Below are 13,630 nucleotides of genomic sequence, written 5' to 3'. Positions count from 1 at the left end.
CCTTAGTTAGTAGAGCCCTTTGCTAAGTACTCCGGCCACCAAAAAATGCTGCAACAAACTTCTGACATCAGCTTTGCCTGCAACTTCTGCCTTTGCCTGCTTAGTGCAACAGTAGCTACTGTGCCCTAAGTTTAGATTTCCCCAGGTCATTCACCAACAGCGACAGCAAATGACCAGCACTAGTTACAACTTCGGTACCTGCAGCCAACAGCCAGCTACAATGGTTTTCAGGTAGGTTTGGTATCACGCACCAAGAAAGACATCCTCTGCAGTCTCACAACATTCAAGAAGGTACACTCCTTGCACACCAGGGGACTGGAGCACCTCGCCTATGAGGACAGGCTGAAAGAGCTGGGCTTGTTCAGTCTGGAGAAAAGAAGGCCGCGGGGTGACCTCATTGCAGCCTTTCAGTACCTAAAGGGAGCCTACAAACAGGAGGGGAATCAATTCTTTGAAAGGGTGAGTGACAGCAGGACAAGGGGAAATGGTTTTAAGCTGAGGGAAGGGAGATTTAGGTTCGACATCAGGGGGAAGTTCTTTACAGAGAGAGTGGTGACGTACTGGAACAGGCTGCCCAGAGAGGTTGTGGATGCTCCATCCCTGGAGGTGTTCAAGGCCAGATTGGATGGGGCCCTGGGCAGTCTGGTCTAGCATTAGGTGGGATGGTTGGTGGCCCTGCGTGTGGCAGGGGGGTTGGACATTCATGATCCTTGAGGTCCCTTCCAACCCTGGCAATTCTGTGTGATTCTGTGATTCTACACCTGAACAGCAGGTCTTACTACATATTAGCATCAAGCCTTCTCTGCAAGGACACAGTCTGTGGTTACCAATTTAACGGTGTGAGGAAGCAGATTTCTCACAAGCCTAGCAAATACATGCGCTAAGCTTCCGTAAGGCCTTGAGGTTATCAGGTAGAGACTATGCAGCTGATAGCAATGGCCAGTCTCCTGACAACTGCTACATCATCTCCAGCTCTAGACCAGCAGAAAATTCATCTGCCAACTCCATGTTAAGCTCCAGTCTTCCTTTTGCAAAAGGAAGAAAGCAGTTTTTGTGAAAAAATGGGAATGCTGATGAACCTCATACAGGTTTGCCAATTGACTGCAAACGTGGCAGACCAGTACTTCTGACTGGATGGAAGAACAAGGAAGGAACACGATAGAAGAGAACAATCAAGAGACCTGCTCTTCCCACACATCCCAGATTTCAAGTAGGAACACCTTCAGACTCTTATTAACTATCTGCCATATTCCTGCAATTCAGCTTTTGCTGAAATTCAAAGCCAAGATTACATCACACTAGTTTGCCTCAGTCTTAAGCAGATGGAAGCAGAACCTCTGCCATAGAAGAATTTGCATTAGGAAACAAAAACTCTGAACAGAAGTTTGGGATAGCTCATCAACAGCCTTCAACCAGAAGCCTGTGCTTCCTCCCAGCGCTGTGTGATGTAAGGAAAAAACCACACTTTGCAGAAGTGGTTTGTGCAGTGAAACCGAGCCACCTCCACTCCAACTTTTAGCCACATGCAAAGACAAATTTATCCGCTTGCAAAAAGGGCAACTCAAAATCAACAAGAGCACAACCACATGCAGTCCTCTCCATGGCCTCCCTAAGATGCTCCAGAAACAGACACCTGAAGGCTGAAGTTTGTAAGGACAGGCAAAGAATATCAACTCTTTCTTTCAGAAAAGCACTATATCCCAGAACCAACAGAAGCTTTCCCAAAACTAAAATATTCACAGATTCATAACTGTGTCATTGCAATCCCTTGGAACCATGGTCTGGAAGCCTTTTGCTCTGTCTTCCTGTGACACATCACCTCTAGGGACAGCAACGCCATGCCAGCAACTTCCAGGGCAACAAACAGCCTCTTCCAAGGAAGATCCCAGCCCCCAAGAAGAGGTAGGAGCACAGAGCACAAAGGGACCTTCCATGGAACTGCTGCACTATTTTGAAGCACATTAAAAAAACACCACATTTTTCTGGCAAACTCTGCAAAATGTTTATGAGCCATTTTCTTCCCCTTAAGGCCAGATAGTTATGATATTCAAATGCAGCATGACTTGCACTGAGTCATAAATTAAAGTCAGCTAGAAAATGAGTGGGTTCGAAACAGTATTTTTGTATTGTTTATGAACATTGTGCATCATCCTGCAATAAGCAATTACTGCTCTGACCACACAGGATAACCCTGGGATCTCAGCCTGAGAATGGGAACCAGCCTTCTGCTCTTGTCTCAAAATAGCATCAGCACCCAGAATACATTTCGGGGAAAGCACAAACAGAATTAGCCATAAGCTCTCTACTCTACAGTGTAAAACAGCAAAGGACACAGAAGAGAGAGCTAATAAAAAAACAGAATGGATAAAACTACTCTTCATCTGCTGCCATTTGCCAATATTTACAAGAGAACTGGGGTGGAGCCACTTGGTTTCACGGCAAATGTTCACTGCAGCTAAAAGTGCTGACAAGCACAACTTGTCAGTACAGCCAGAACCAAACTGTTCCATTTCAATCCTCCAGTAAGATTTTTTGACTCCTCGGCTACTTCTGAATGGATTTTTCCAGATTTTCCTAGCCTGCTCACTTCCAGTGACAGCCAAAGAACATTAACAGTTCAGAAAATCAGACAGCGTAATGTTATTAAATACCGATCAAGAAAACTGAACAAACTGCTTCACCTCAGAACCCAGATTATAATTCCAGACCCTTTGATCCACTTTATAGTTTCCACTTCCAGGAGATGAGACAGCAGTGAGTCTCACAAACCAGGGGCCAGCAAATCCCTTACCCAGAGCTGTGTTTCTTTACTTAATTAAGGGACTGCACCACATTTTGTGGGGAAAACTATCATACATTTTCAAATAAATTAGCTCTGGTAAAAAGTAGCCCCTAACAGCCAACAACTGACGGCTCTTTGAGATGCCTCTGTGCTACAGAGACACAAAGCCAGAGAACTCACTAGAAACAAAATTCAAACCATGGTGGAGAAGAGGGCTCCTTGAGAAAGCAAGCTCACCTCCCAGGCAGCCATCATAGCTCCCCAAAGCCCTTCCAGAAAGTGAGGAAATTCTTTGTGCACTGTGCTAGACATCTGTGACAAATGGCTGCTTTCCAACAGCACTGAGATGCATCTCCCTCGCAGTGACACTCCATTCACAGCGCTTGTAAAACAACCACTGTGTCGTTACCTTAGAAAAGAAATCCCACAGAAAGACTGGTGCTCGTATCAGGAGGCAGCCCACGAAGTGTATCCTTCTCTGAGCTGATGACATTCCAGTCTTATCAACGTCTGTGATCTAAGCACTCTGCTAAGCTCTTGGGTTTTGTCTGGGGTGAACAACAGTATTATTTAACTCACTAGCTCCCAGAGTTTAGACACAGTTTCTTCTATCATTATGTTCCAGCCTCTACCAGTGGAATGGCATGAGTCCACACATCTGTTCCTTCCCAATTTCAGCAGCAGGAAGATTAGTGCAGATTCATATTAAATCCAGTCCTGAAAAGCCAGCCCATGGAAAGGGTTACTAACATATCTGCAAATCAAAGCACTTGTAGAAAAACTGGAAGACACAATGGCTCCAACGCTAAATGCCTGTCATTCAGCAACAAAGACACAAAGGGAGACAAAGAAGGGTGAGGTTTTAAGTTGGCCATTATCCTTTGTAACATGAGAGGACAATGGAAAGAAACCTCATTCTAATGACAGCTCAAGAAAGACTGATATCCGGACAACACATGCCAAGGTAAGCTGCCCACAGATATTTCCCCTCTGATCAAGCCCTTCTGCAGAACAACCCTTGATCAGGAAAACTCCAGCTTGTGCCTCTGCTTCTCTGCAAATTCATATTTGGGGCAAGAACCAAGGTACAGAGAAATAGCAAGAGAAAGGGGATGAGGTGGCTACAGTTGGTCAAGCAGGAAGTGTGTCAAGTCCCAACAGGTTGAAAAGGCTTTTTTTCTTAAACAAGGAATGCAAGACAAACTAGAATGATCCTTCTCTCAGACTTACCGTAGCAAACGGAAAACTATCTCCAGCTGTCTTTCTCATGGAGGCCCCAGTAGGAAACTACCGAGGGTTAGTGCAATTAAAATAATACTAGTAAGACAACTGTACAGAAGAAATCAGAATGCTTGTGACTCTGAGTGATCACCTCCTTACTTGCAGTGGGCCTCAGGCCTCTTCCCCATTTTTCAGCTCTCTAAAATATGCCACGTATGGACAGGATGGCAAGCCCTGGCCATTCAGATACAGTAGAGCTTCCATACCTACTCAGTCAGCTGAGGAAGCTCACAACTGTGCTGCATAACTAGGTAGTTTGTCTGACACTATCACAGAGAATCCACATCCTGCGCTCAAGGCCACACCTAAAACAATTCAGCAAAAGCAACCAAGTCCCACTAATAATATAATCAAGACATCAACAGATGAGAAAGAATGCGAGTTTAACCAAGGTCAATGGAAAATTAAAACTTATTGCAAACAGTCAAGAAGTTTGATGCTCCTTTTCTTTATGATGCCAGCTGTCATTGCCACGTGAGAGCGACAGATGCTCCCACCACTATATTAGAAAAGAGCCTTCCTCAGCCCAGTTGCAAAGATATCAAAGGAGAAAACATAGAAAAGGCCATTACCTGCTACTTCCACAATGTGGTGCCTGGCGATATCGTAGTAGGGATCATCCCACCGCAGGTGAGTGACAGCCTCAGGGGAGCCTTTGGAGTCCTCTGCACAAAACATATGGAATAACCACTTAAAAGAATGGATCTGGATGTCTGAGCTAGTTTCCCTGACCTCCTTGGGCAACAGTTCACTACACAGTAATTGTATGGATCCGTACAGGCTTTTAAAGCCCAGTTTTCCAGACCTATCTCCCACATGGAAGTTCAAGACCACTCCACCCAGGCAGATCAAACTATCCTGCGAGAGACAGTAAGAGAGGATATTTCAGGCTTTACAGTGTGCCTATGCTGCTACCACTAAAGTACAGTTGGTGCCATAACTGAGAAGAGCATATTTACATCACCTGGCTTTGAACTTTTTGCACTGTTCAATGGAAGAGCTAATCCACTTGGGTGTGATGCAACAGAAATGCACCTATAAAGTTTTCAGGACAAGCTGGGACTTTCTACATATGTAGATATGACCACAGTGTTGCAGGAGAAACAGCTCTAATTAGGCCTAAACCCAGACCCCAAACAAGAAGGATACTGACCTGATTTGGGAAAAGCAGGGTCTTCATCTGCCGGCCAGTTCTTATCATCTATGGAGGCCAGTTTGAGTTGGCTGAGGGACTGGTTGGTATCGTCCAAGTTCAGGTCATCCTGAAGCTCTGAGAGTGGGTCTGCAGCCATGGTCTCCAAGTATTGCAATTTATTTAGCAGCGTCTAGAACAAAGTCTGCAGAAATCACTAGGTGAGACATAGAAATCACAGTTTCCATCCTCAAAAAACTCTCCTCATTGATTTTTCCCAAAGCCTGCTTTATCTTTACCTATCCAGAGACCATGTTCCCCTCCCCCTCCTCCTCCTCCAAGCCAGGAGTGCTGACATATGTCAGATTCTTTTGTGTCAGTTGCTATCAAAAGCACATCAGGAGCCTACACCAACCCTCTCAGTGAGGCTGTTTGACCACAGCTGTGTCCAAATTAGTTTCTCTACTCAAACCAGAGCAGCAGCAAGATGCCGAGGAAGGCAACAGGCTATGCCAGCCTCTGCCCAATACACTCACTGCAGCTAAGAGCTCCCCTCCCTCTGACAAGCTGGCACAAAGCCCAGCTGTTTCCATAGCTGGCCCAGCACTGGAAGCTTTCCCAGGAATCACCTCCCTTCTCCCCATGAGGGAGGGTCAGAGCTCTCAGCAACACCAAAGCGGGTGCTTCAGTGTGCTGGGATCTGCTCATAGAAGCAAACAGCTCAGAGCTTCTTAAAGCAGGATTCTGTAGGCTAGTAAGACAGAGAGAACAATACACATAAAACCCTAATCTCCTTTCAGCATCACCCAGCAAATACTTCTGCTGAAGAATTGTAAAAGTACAGAAATCACTGCTTCAATTTAAAGCCCTATTAATAGAATGAGTATTTTTCACCAATACTACCAATACTGCCATACTACTAAGGATAGATACTAACAAGGAGTTAAGGGCGTCCAAGAAACAAACAACTGGGTTTGCTCTTGCAAATATTTCTCACCCTCACTTGAAGCAGCAGTTTGTCAAACCCAGAAGTGAGGTAGCATAACAAAGGGCACCTCCTAAGGACATTGATCCTCAAGGACGACCTCCAAGAAACAACTGTCACCCACTAATGTCAGTCTGCCGGAAACTAGCAAAGAAACTCAGGACAGGACAGATATGCTGACCTGGACTGCTCAAACAGACCTAAGTTAGCATCACCATATGGACAGTAATTCAACAGCCAACAGGCAGCAAGCCAAGAGGAACTGTAGGAACACAAAATGACACCCTGCATCAGCAAGATTCCCTGTAACACTGCTGCTCTGACAGGCTTCTGCTTGTTTTGCCTTACGAGGGGAGCTAAAAGATTATCTGAGGAGGTACACTGCCTTTGTGTGGAAAGAAGATAATCACAGTAAACCTATTTCCTTTAGCAGAATGAAGGGGGCAACAATATATTGCATCTTCCATCCCTAGAGCTTGACTGTGTATCTATCCAGAGAAAACGATCAAGCCCTGAGGACACGACCTGCAAGAGACCAAGCACTGGAGGGTGTCACAGCCATGTTCAGGGCAACACTCAAGAGCAAGCTTGGTGTATTTTGAGAGAAAAGAAAATGGAACAGTTACCATTTGTCCCCTCCCCCTAGATTACTACAAAAGCTTACCTCCTGTCGTTCCTTATCTCTTACTCACCAGTTTACAACCAGTTTTCACTTCCCACAGGGCAAGGGGCCTTGCTAAGCAAATGAAATTAGATTCCCGAAATATGAAAGAGCAAGATGCATCTGGGCAGTGGATGGTCAAGGCTGTATGGCAAATACGCAGGGTCTGACCACTGCAGTCAAACAGAGGCCCAAGCAAGGCCATTCCCTGCCCTCTCACAAGGACAGAGAGCTGCCTGACCTCTCTGCTCCCAGAGGAACAGAGAGCAAGAAATCAGGTTCTTCTGAACCATGAGCTCATGCCAGAACCACGCAGCAACAGGGCCAAATGACAAGCAACTCCCCACCCCTAGCAACTGCTCTGATTTCTATGGTAACGCCAGGCACCGATTCCTATGACTCAGTGAGCTGAAAGCATTCCCGCTGCAGCTCAGCAGCCCCACCGCCCAGCCCCGTGCAGGGCATGCAAAGTGTACGCAGCTCCCAAGCACTCCTCACTCCAGTGGGCAGAAGCCTTACCTACCTTCAGCTGCTACCATCCGCTGACCCAGGGAGATGCCTTCTACACCAAGCTCTTGAGATGCCCCATACAACAGTGTCCCCTGAGCAATTTTGATGCTCTCAAAGACCAAATCCAAACCTTCCTACAGAAGAGCGATAGTATTGCCACAGAGCAAGACACCAAGTTTCCCTACTTCTCACTACAAGGACCACAACTTGGCTCCAGAGACAACTGGCAGCACATCATCAGGGCCATAAATGTTGGTTATTTGACAGCACTGGCAGAATTCCTCTTTGGCACGCTTCTAGAATTAATGCTAGTGTGGCACCATGAGGAAGAAGGTCACCAGTGGGATGTCTAGAGTTCCACACTGGGCAGAGACCAGTGGGTTCCCTCCTGCCCAAACCTGCTTTCCCCCTTGGAAGTCAGAGCAGGCTCCCCAGGTATCTGCTTGTTCTGTTCACTGGCAGGTCGGCAGCTCTGTTTCTCAACTCTAGGTTATTGCCTCATGGCAGTTAATGGCAGGAGAACTCAGAGAAGACCTCTTAGATTTCAGGTTCTGCTTGTGAATCAGACTGTAGGTCCCAGAGAGCTTCAAAGGGCTTCTGCAGAATCTGCCCTGCCTTTTCCCACTGGTGCAAAAGACAGAAGCACAAAGTCTCTCACATCATAGCAATTCAGAAAAACATAATGCTCTAAATGTCCAGGAAACGGTGGGCACTGAGAAGGAGACCCGGAGGTGAGAGCTGGGAGATAAGAAACTAAACGTGGAACTGAAACCAGGACAGCTCTAATGCTAAGGTCCTCACAAGTCTACACACTTCATTTTCTGACAGCGTGGCTGCACGCGATTTTTTCCATCTCCTCGAAACGAGCCATAAGCAGGACCTGTCCAGGACGTCCATCCTGCATCAGAATAAGGGCGAAACGGCTGTCAGAGAACAGCACCTCACCAGAGGTAACACAATCTAAGAACATCACATTCAGTGGATAATTATCATGACGAGATGCAAACCATACACCCTGCACGGCCAATTACAATGCAAGGACAATTACGTTCCCAGATTTAAAAAGTTAAAAGCCTGCTTAAACATTTCAAAGCAAAAGAATCACACTTTGGAACCAGAAGCACTTCTCTAAAGAGCCAACTGCTTCTATTCTTCCCAAGCGCTTTCTGCTCCTCTCCGAGAGCTCTCAGCACTCGCTAAGCCGCGTGCTTTGCTCTCCAGCCCCCCAAAAAAAGACTTTTTTTTTTTGCTAGCAGAGATGCGATGCAGAACAGCACGTTCTGCAGGAGGGAAACCTCAGCCCTCTACAACGCAACCTTCGCACAGATTCCGAGCGGGGCACTCCTTAGACAACATCCCCCCCCGCCGCCACCCGCAGCTCCCGCCGCTTTCACTTCAATTGCAGAAACTTCTGCCTTTCCGCACACATCAACCAAACTCCTGCACCGCGCTGCAGCCTTCGCGGCGCACACGGCTCGGTAACGCACGGCAGTAACGAAAGGGTCAGAAGCAACAACTCTCACTCGGTACGGCCCCGCGGGAAGGAGGGCTCCTCTCCCCGCCGCAAAGCAGAAGTCACCCAGCAGCACACCTCAGGCGTTCCCGGGCCCCACACGACAAAGCCCCGGGACGACTCGCCCCGGACGCACGGCCACGCAAGGAGCCCGGCTCAGGCGCCCGAGGCCGCTTCCCGCCCGGCCCTCCGGCACCTCCCCCTCCCCAGCGGCCCGGCCCCGCCGCCTCCCGCGCAGGACAGGCCCGCTTACACCCGGCCTCAGGGCTCGGCGCTCCGAGCCCAGCCGCGTCGCCCGCCCCCCTCCGCCGCCGGTACCTGCGGTCCCCTCCCGGCCCGGTCCGGCCCGGCCCGCCCGCCAGGCCCCTCCGGCATCCGCCTCCCGCCGGAAGCGCTGCCCGTCGCCGGGGAAACGCCGCTCCGCCCTCGCGGGACGCCGTCCGGCCGCGCCCGTCGCCGCCTCGCACGGTTCCGCCGCCGTGGAGGGCCGCGGGCCCGGCCTCGCAGCCTCGGCGCCTGCCGTCTGCGCGGCGCTGGCGGTGTGCGTGGGCCGGGCGCTGCCGGCCGTGGGCCGCGGCTGGCGGAGGTGAGCGGCGGGGCGCCCCGACGAGGAGGCCGGCCGCCAAGCGCTTCCGTAGGCTGCCGGGAGAGGAAAGCGCTTCTCCCAGACGTGAGCCGTGGCAAGCCGAAGTGCCGAGGGCCGAGAATGAGCGCCTCGCGTCCCTCTGAAATATCGAAACCAGCGGCAGGGCAGGGAAGAGCTGGACAAGGGTGTGGGTCGTGGATCCGCAGCAGAAAAAGTGGAGATGGGGCAAAAAGAGGCGCATTCAGACCTGAGTCTGTCGTTATCCTCAAGTGGGGTTCAACTCGGTGCTTGCGTGGGCGTGTGGGAGAACAGCATCACTGTTCGCACAGGAGCCCCAGCAGCCCAGTCCTGAAGAGCAGAGTGCAGATACTTGCAGAAAAGAAAGCAACACTTCCAAAGTCTCTAAATTGGTGTTCACAGAGTGTGGGAAGAAGGGCCCACTGGAGGAGCCTGTGGAACAGAGAGCTGGAGGGAGCTGGCAGAAGGTCCTTCTGGCAGCCCAAGCCCACTGCCAGAAGCTCTGTCCCAGAAGGAGGAGGGGATCAAGCGCAGGTACCACTGCGGGGAGTGTGGCAAAGCCTTCCTGCAGCTCTGCCACCTCAAGAAGCACCGCTTTGACCATTTGTGGTGCTGGCCACAAACCCTTCCTGTGCACAGAGTGTGGAAAGAGCTGCAGCACAGAGGAGAGCTTCAAGGTTCCCCTCATCCCAAGGGATGCCAGTGTGCCATTTGCGGATGCTGCCTGGCCAACCCTGGTTCTTTGTGCAACTATATGCATCTGCACACAGGCAGGCAGCCTTACACTTGTCCTCAGGACTTCTGACAGCAGAGCAACCTGCGTGAGCACCTCCAGTTGCACACGGGCAAGAAGCCCCACAAGTGCCTTTTCTGCAGTGACACCTTCCCCAAACTGCCAGAGCTGTGGTGCTGTCTTATCTCCCACACGAGCAAGGCTCACCCTGTGTGCAGTGTGCAGCAAGGCACTGCAAGACCCCCACGAGCACCTGCACAGAGGCAAACACCCTTTCCACTGTGAGCAGTGCGGCAAGTCCTGCACCCTGGACACCAGCAATGCCACCTGGCTGACAAGCCCTACAGATGCGAGCTGTGTGACATGGGCTTCACCCTTCCACAGAGTCTTGCACGCCACATGCTCACCCACCAGGCCAAAAAGGATCCTGAGGAAATGAGTACTGCAGTGGCGTCTCTTGCTGTTGACCTACTCCAGCCTCAGAGGAAGAGCCCCTCCCACGAGGAGGCTGTGGCAGAGCCTGCCTTGCTTATGCTGGAGGTGCCAGGGCCAGAAAATAAGACACAGTTGCTGATCACAGCCAGTGGTCACTGCACTGCTGCTTACCAGCCTCGAAGCAGCCCACCAGATCCTAGAAGGAGGGTTGCTGAGCTGCCATCAACAAAGGACATAATTGAAATCACCATCTCCAAGCATGAGGACATTGCATTATTGTGCAGGACAAGGGTTCACTGAGTGATGTGATCAGCATCCAGGAGGGGATGGATTTTGGAGCAGTGGCAGAAGTGAAGGTTGAGACGAGTGTAACTACCTCAGCTGACCCTGGCTGTTCTTCTGTACAGAATATTAAAATGGGGTTAAAAAAAAAACAGAACAAAACAAAAAATGAGCTCTTTAGTGTCTCTGTGTCAACAAGGCTCTGTGGCTCAGACCCCAAAAGAATTAGCAGTCTCGGAGGTAACTGCTGATGTAGACCTGGGTCTTTTTCTAGCTGCTCTGTGGAGCTGTGAGCCTACGTGTGTTGCCTTGTAGTTCTGGTGCAGGGAATGTTGATAAGAGTAACTTCTTAGAGAGGAAACCTGGAGTTTCAATGAGCAGTACCCTCCCTCTGCCTATTAAAGTGCCAGTGGGTGACCATGCACCATAGGGAAAAGTTTAAAAGCATCCCTAAACAATTCCTTCCTTTCAAGGTTTTCCTTCTTAATATGTGCAAGCACTTCTCTGGGCTATTACTCAGGAGGCCAGTAGCACTTCTGACCATTTGAGGGTGACGCTAGTGGGAGACGTTGCAGGGAAGCAGCTTCCCAAGTGTTTATAAGACTTTTTAAAAAGTATTTTTCACAATTAGCTGAAGCAAAGTTGTGCTTTATTGCTGGGGTTGAGTGTTATTTTTCCGCTTTTGCCTGTTTTGTTTGCTGTCTCCTTCCTGGCTTTCTGGTGCTGGTTGGTCTGTCTGAGAACAATAAAAGTTGCTTTCATTTCTTACACTACTAGTAGCACTGTACAGTGAATTTTCACTGTCCCCAGCTGAGAAGTTCCTTACCTGTCCAGGTAAGGATTTACAGTTCATTTCAGTATGCTCAGAAGATTTTTGCCTCTCTCCTCCTTTCTCCTGATGCTTTATCTGATGTTCTTGCTTCCTCTCTTCCTCTTTTCTGCTCCTCCATCAAAAAGCCTTCAGATGGCACAACCACCACTGCACCCCAGGTATTCCCACTGCTCTATCTTCTTTAGTGATCATTTGCCATTTGAGATGTGCTGAATAAAATTGATGCCTTGTCAGGAAGAAAGTGCGTATTTCCAAAGGCCTCACAGGAGGAGATCAACAATACCAGCCCTAACAGAGTCTTTCAGACTTGCCTGCCCCACACTTGCATTTCATATGTAGCACAAACACTGCTTTCTTTTACTGCTTCCACAGGTTTAGCCTCAATCTTCATTCTGCCCCTCTGCAACAGCTACATTTCCCCAGAAGGCTTTGTTTGGAGGCCTACATGCTGTGAGCTTTTAATGTCCACTGTACAACAGAAGGGTATAGTGTCACCTGAGAACCATCGATAGCACTGCTCCCTTTTGGGGTGCTACAAAGGCAGTAATGTGGAAGTCTGAGATGTCAGATGTTCTTTTTCTTTTTCTCCATGAACATTTATGACCAGTTTGTAGACAAGCTGTTAGTCGCATCCACAACACCTTGATTTGAGATAAGGGCAGCAGGTGAATTCAGCTAATGAACAGTAAAGTCTACTTATTTTCAGTTATTTTCTTTCAAGTCAGAGGCAGGTGACTCTAGTCTTTATCCTGAGCTCTTGAAGATGGACCAGTGGAAGCACGGTGTATGAGGGAAGACAGTTGAAGCTGCATGCTCTCTACTGCTCTCCCTTTGCTGCATATCCAAGCTCTTGCATTTTCCAAATATTGACACAGCTGCAAAGTGTTCTCGATGGAGCTGGGCTTACATGTTGCGTTTGAAGCATGCGCCCTCTGTCACAGCACAGCTGGGAGAGATGGGGGAGGAGCAGAGGGAAGGGAAAGGGAGTAGCCAGCCTCCTATTGCTTGATCTACTGACCTCTAACACCTTTCTTTATTCTGAAGTAATTGGAGAGAACAAATGGGAACAGTTATGAAGTGGTCATGAGAGAAACACTGTTGTATAAATGATTCACCTAATGCTTGATCTGACTATGTATGTGCAGGCCTGTGCTATGCTGCATGTAGTGGACTAAGCCTAAGGAGCCTGTAGGTGGCTCCCCCTGGGCACCTTGTGATGATGCCACCACCATGTCCCTGTCTTCGTCATAGAAGCAGCATGTTCTCACATGAACATCCTTTTGTTTGACAATAAAAATGATGAATAGACTTATTTACTTCTAAGGAAATCCTATCAAAACCCTGAACACTGTGATGCTGGTGGAACCTCAACATGGATGGGATCTGTGCAGCATGCCATGGCTCGACTGGACATCTGGTTGACTCTGTACAGCCTGGGGTTCACAACATCTGCACAGATGTAAGATTGTCTCTTACTATCCCCTTTCTCACATTATCTCCAATAAATTGTCTTTTAATTAATACATTATGGAGTCTGAGTGCCTTTCTTACTGGGATCCATAATGAACACCTGTGCTACATTTTGTGTTGTCAGCAAGATCCCAGTGAGAAATGCCTTACTGGAAGGATACGTGAGGAAAAGAACAGATTCCTGCCTCACCCCATTTTCAGACAAAGGAAACAGTGATGTGGTGTTTAGCCCAGGTGACTTTTCTGATGATCTGGGAGAATCAGGAGTTATTTGAAAGTCCCACCCCAGCTGAAATATTAAGTTTTCTCCTAAAGGAGGGGGTGAGAAAAGTTAAATGAGAATTCATTGTTTGTACTTATTACAAATGTGCTTGAAAAGAGTGTTGGAATGTTTTGTTCTGATACAAGAG

The 13,630-nt window shown here is 48.7% G+C and overlaps 1 protein-coding gene and 1 pseudogene across 7 annotated transcripts in view; one reads left to right on the top strand and one right to left on the bottom strand.

Annotated features, from left to right (window-relative positions):
• Window positions 1–9,318, bottom strand: part of ARHGAP1 (Rho GTPase activating protein 1) — a 25,777-nt gene extending 16,459 nt beyond the window's left edge. For 3 of the 7 annotated variants that reach the window (XM_090140923.1, XM_090140928.1, XM_031593455.2), the window contains exons 1-3: window positions 9,183–9,318; window positions 5,217–5,400; window positions 4,636–4,728 (exon numbers count right to left, since the gene is read on the bottom strand). In XM_090140923.1, coding sequence (XP_089997049.1) covers window positions 4,636–4,728; window positions 5,217–5,355 — 232 coding nt within the window. In that variant the 5' untranslated portion in view covers window positions 5,356–5,400; window positions 9,183–9,318. Of the gene's footprint in view, window positions 1–4,635; window positions 4,729–5,216; window positions 5,401–6,872; window positions 7,150–7,364; window positions 7,928–8,942; window positions 9,029–9,117; window positions 9,143–9,182 lie in introns of those variants that run through there. The other 4 variants (XM_090140926.1, XM_090140924.1, XM_090140927.1 and 1 more) reach the window with 4 other exon arrangements.
• On the top strand, window positions 7,673–13,630 carry ZNF408 (zinc finger protein 408; annotated as a pseudogene).

Source organism: Phasianus colchicus, chromosome 5 (genome assembly GCF_987193195.1).
Source record: "Phasianus colchicus chromosome 5, bPhaCol1.hap1.1, whole genome shotgun sequence".
NCBI classification, from domain to species: Eukaryota; Metazoa; Chordata; class Aves; order Galliformes; family Phasianidae; genus Phasianus; species Phasianus colchicus.
This window is presented reverse-complemented; position numbering and strand designations above follow the sequence as displayed.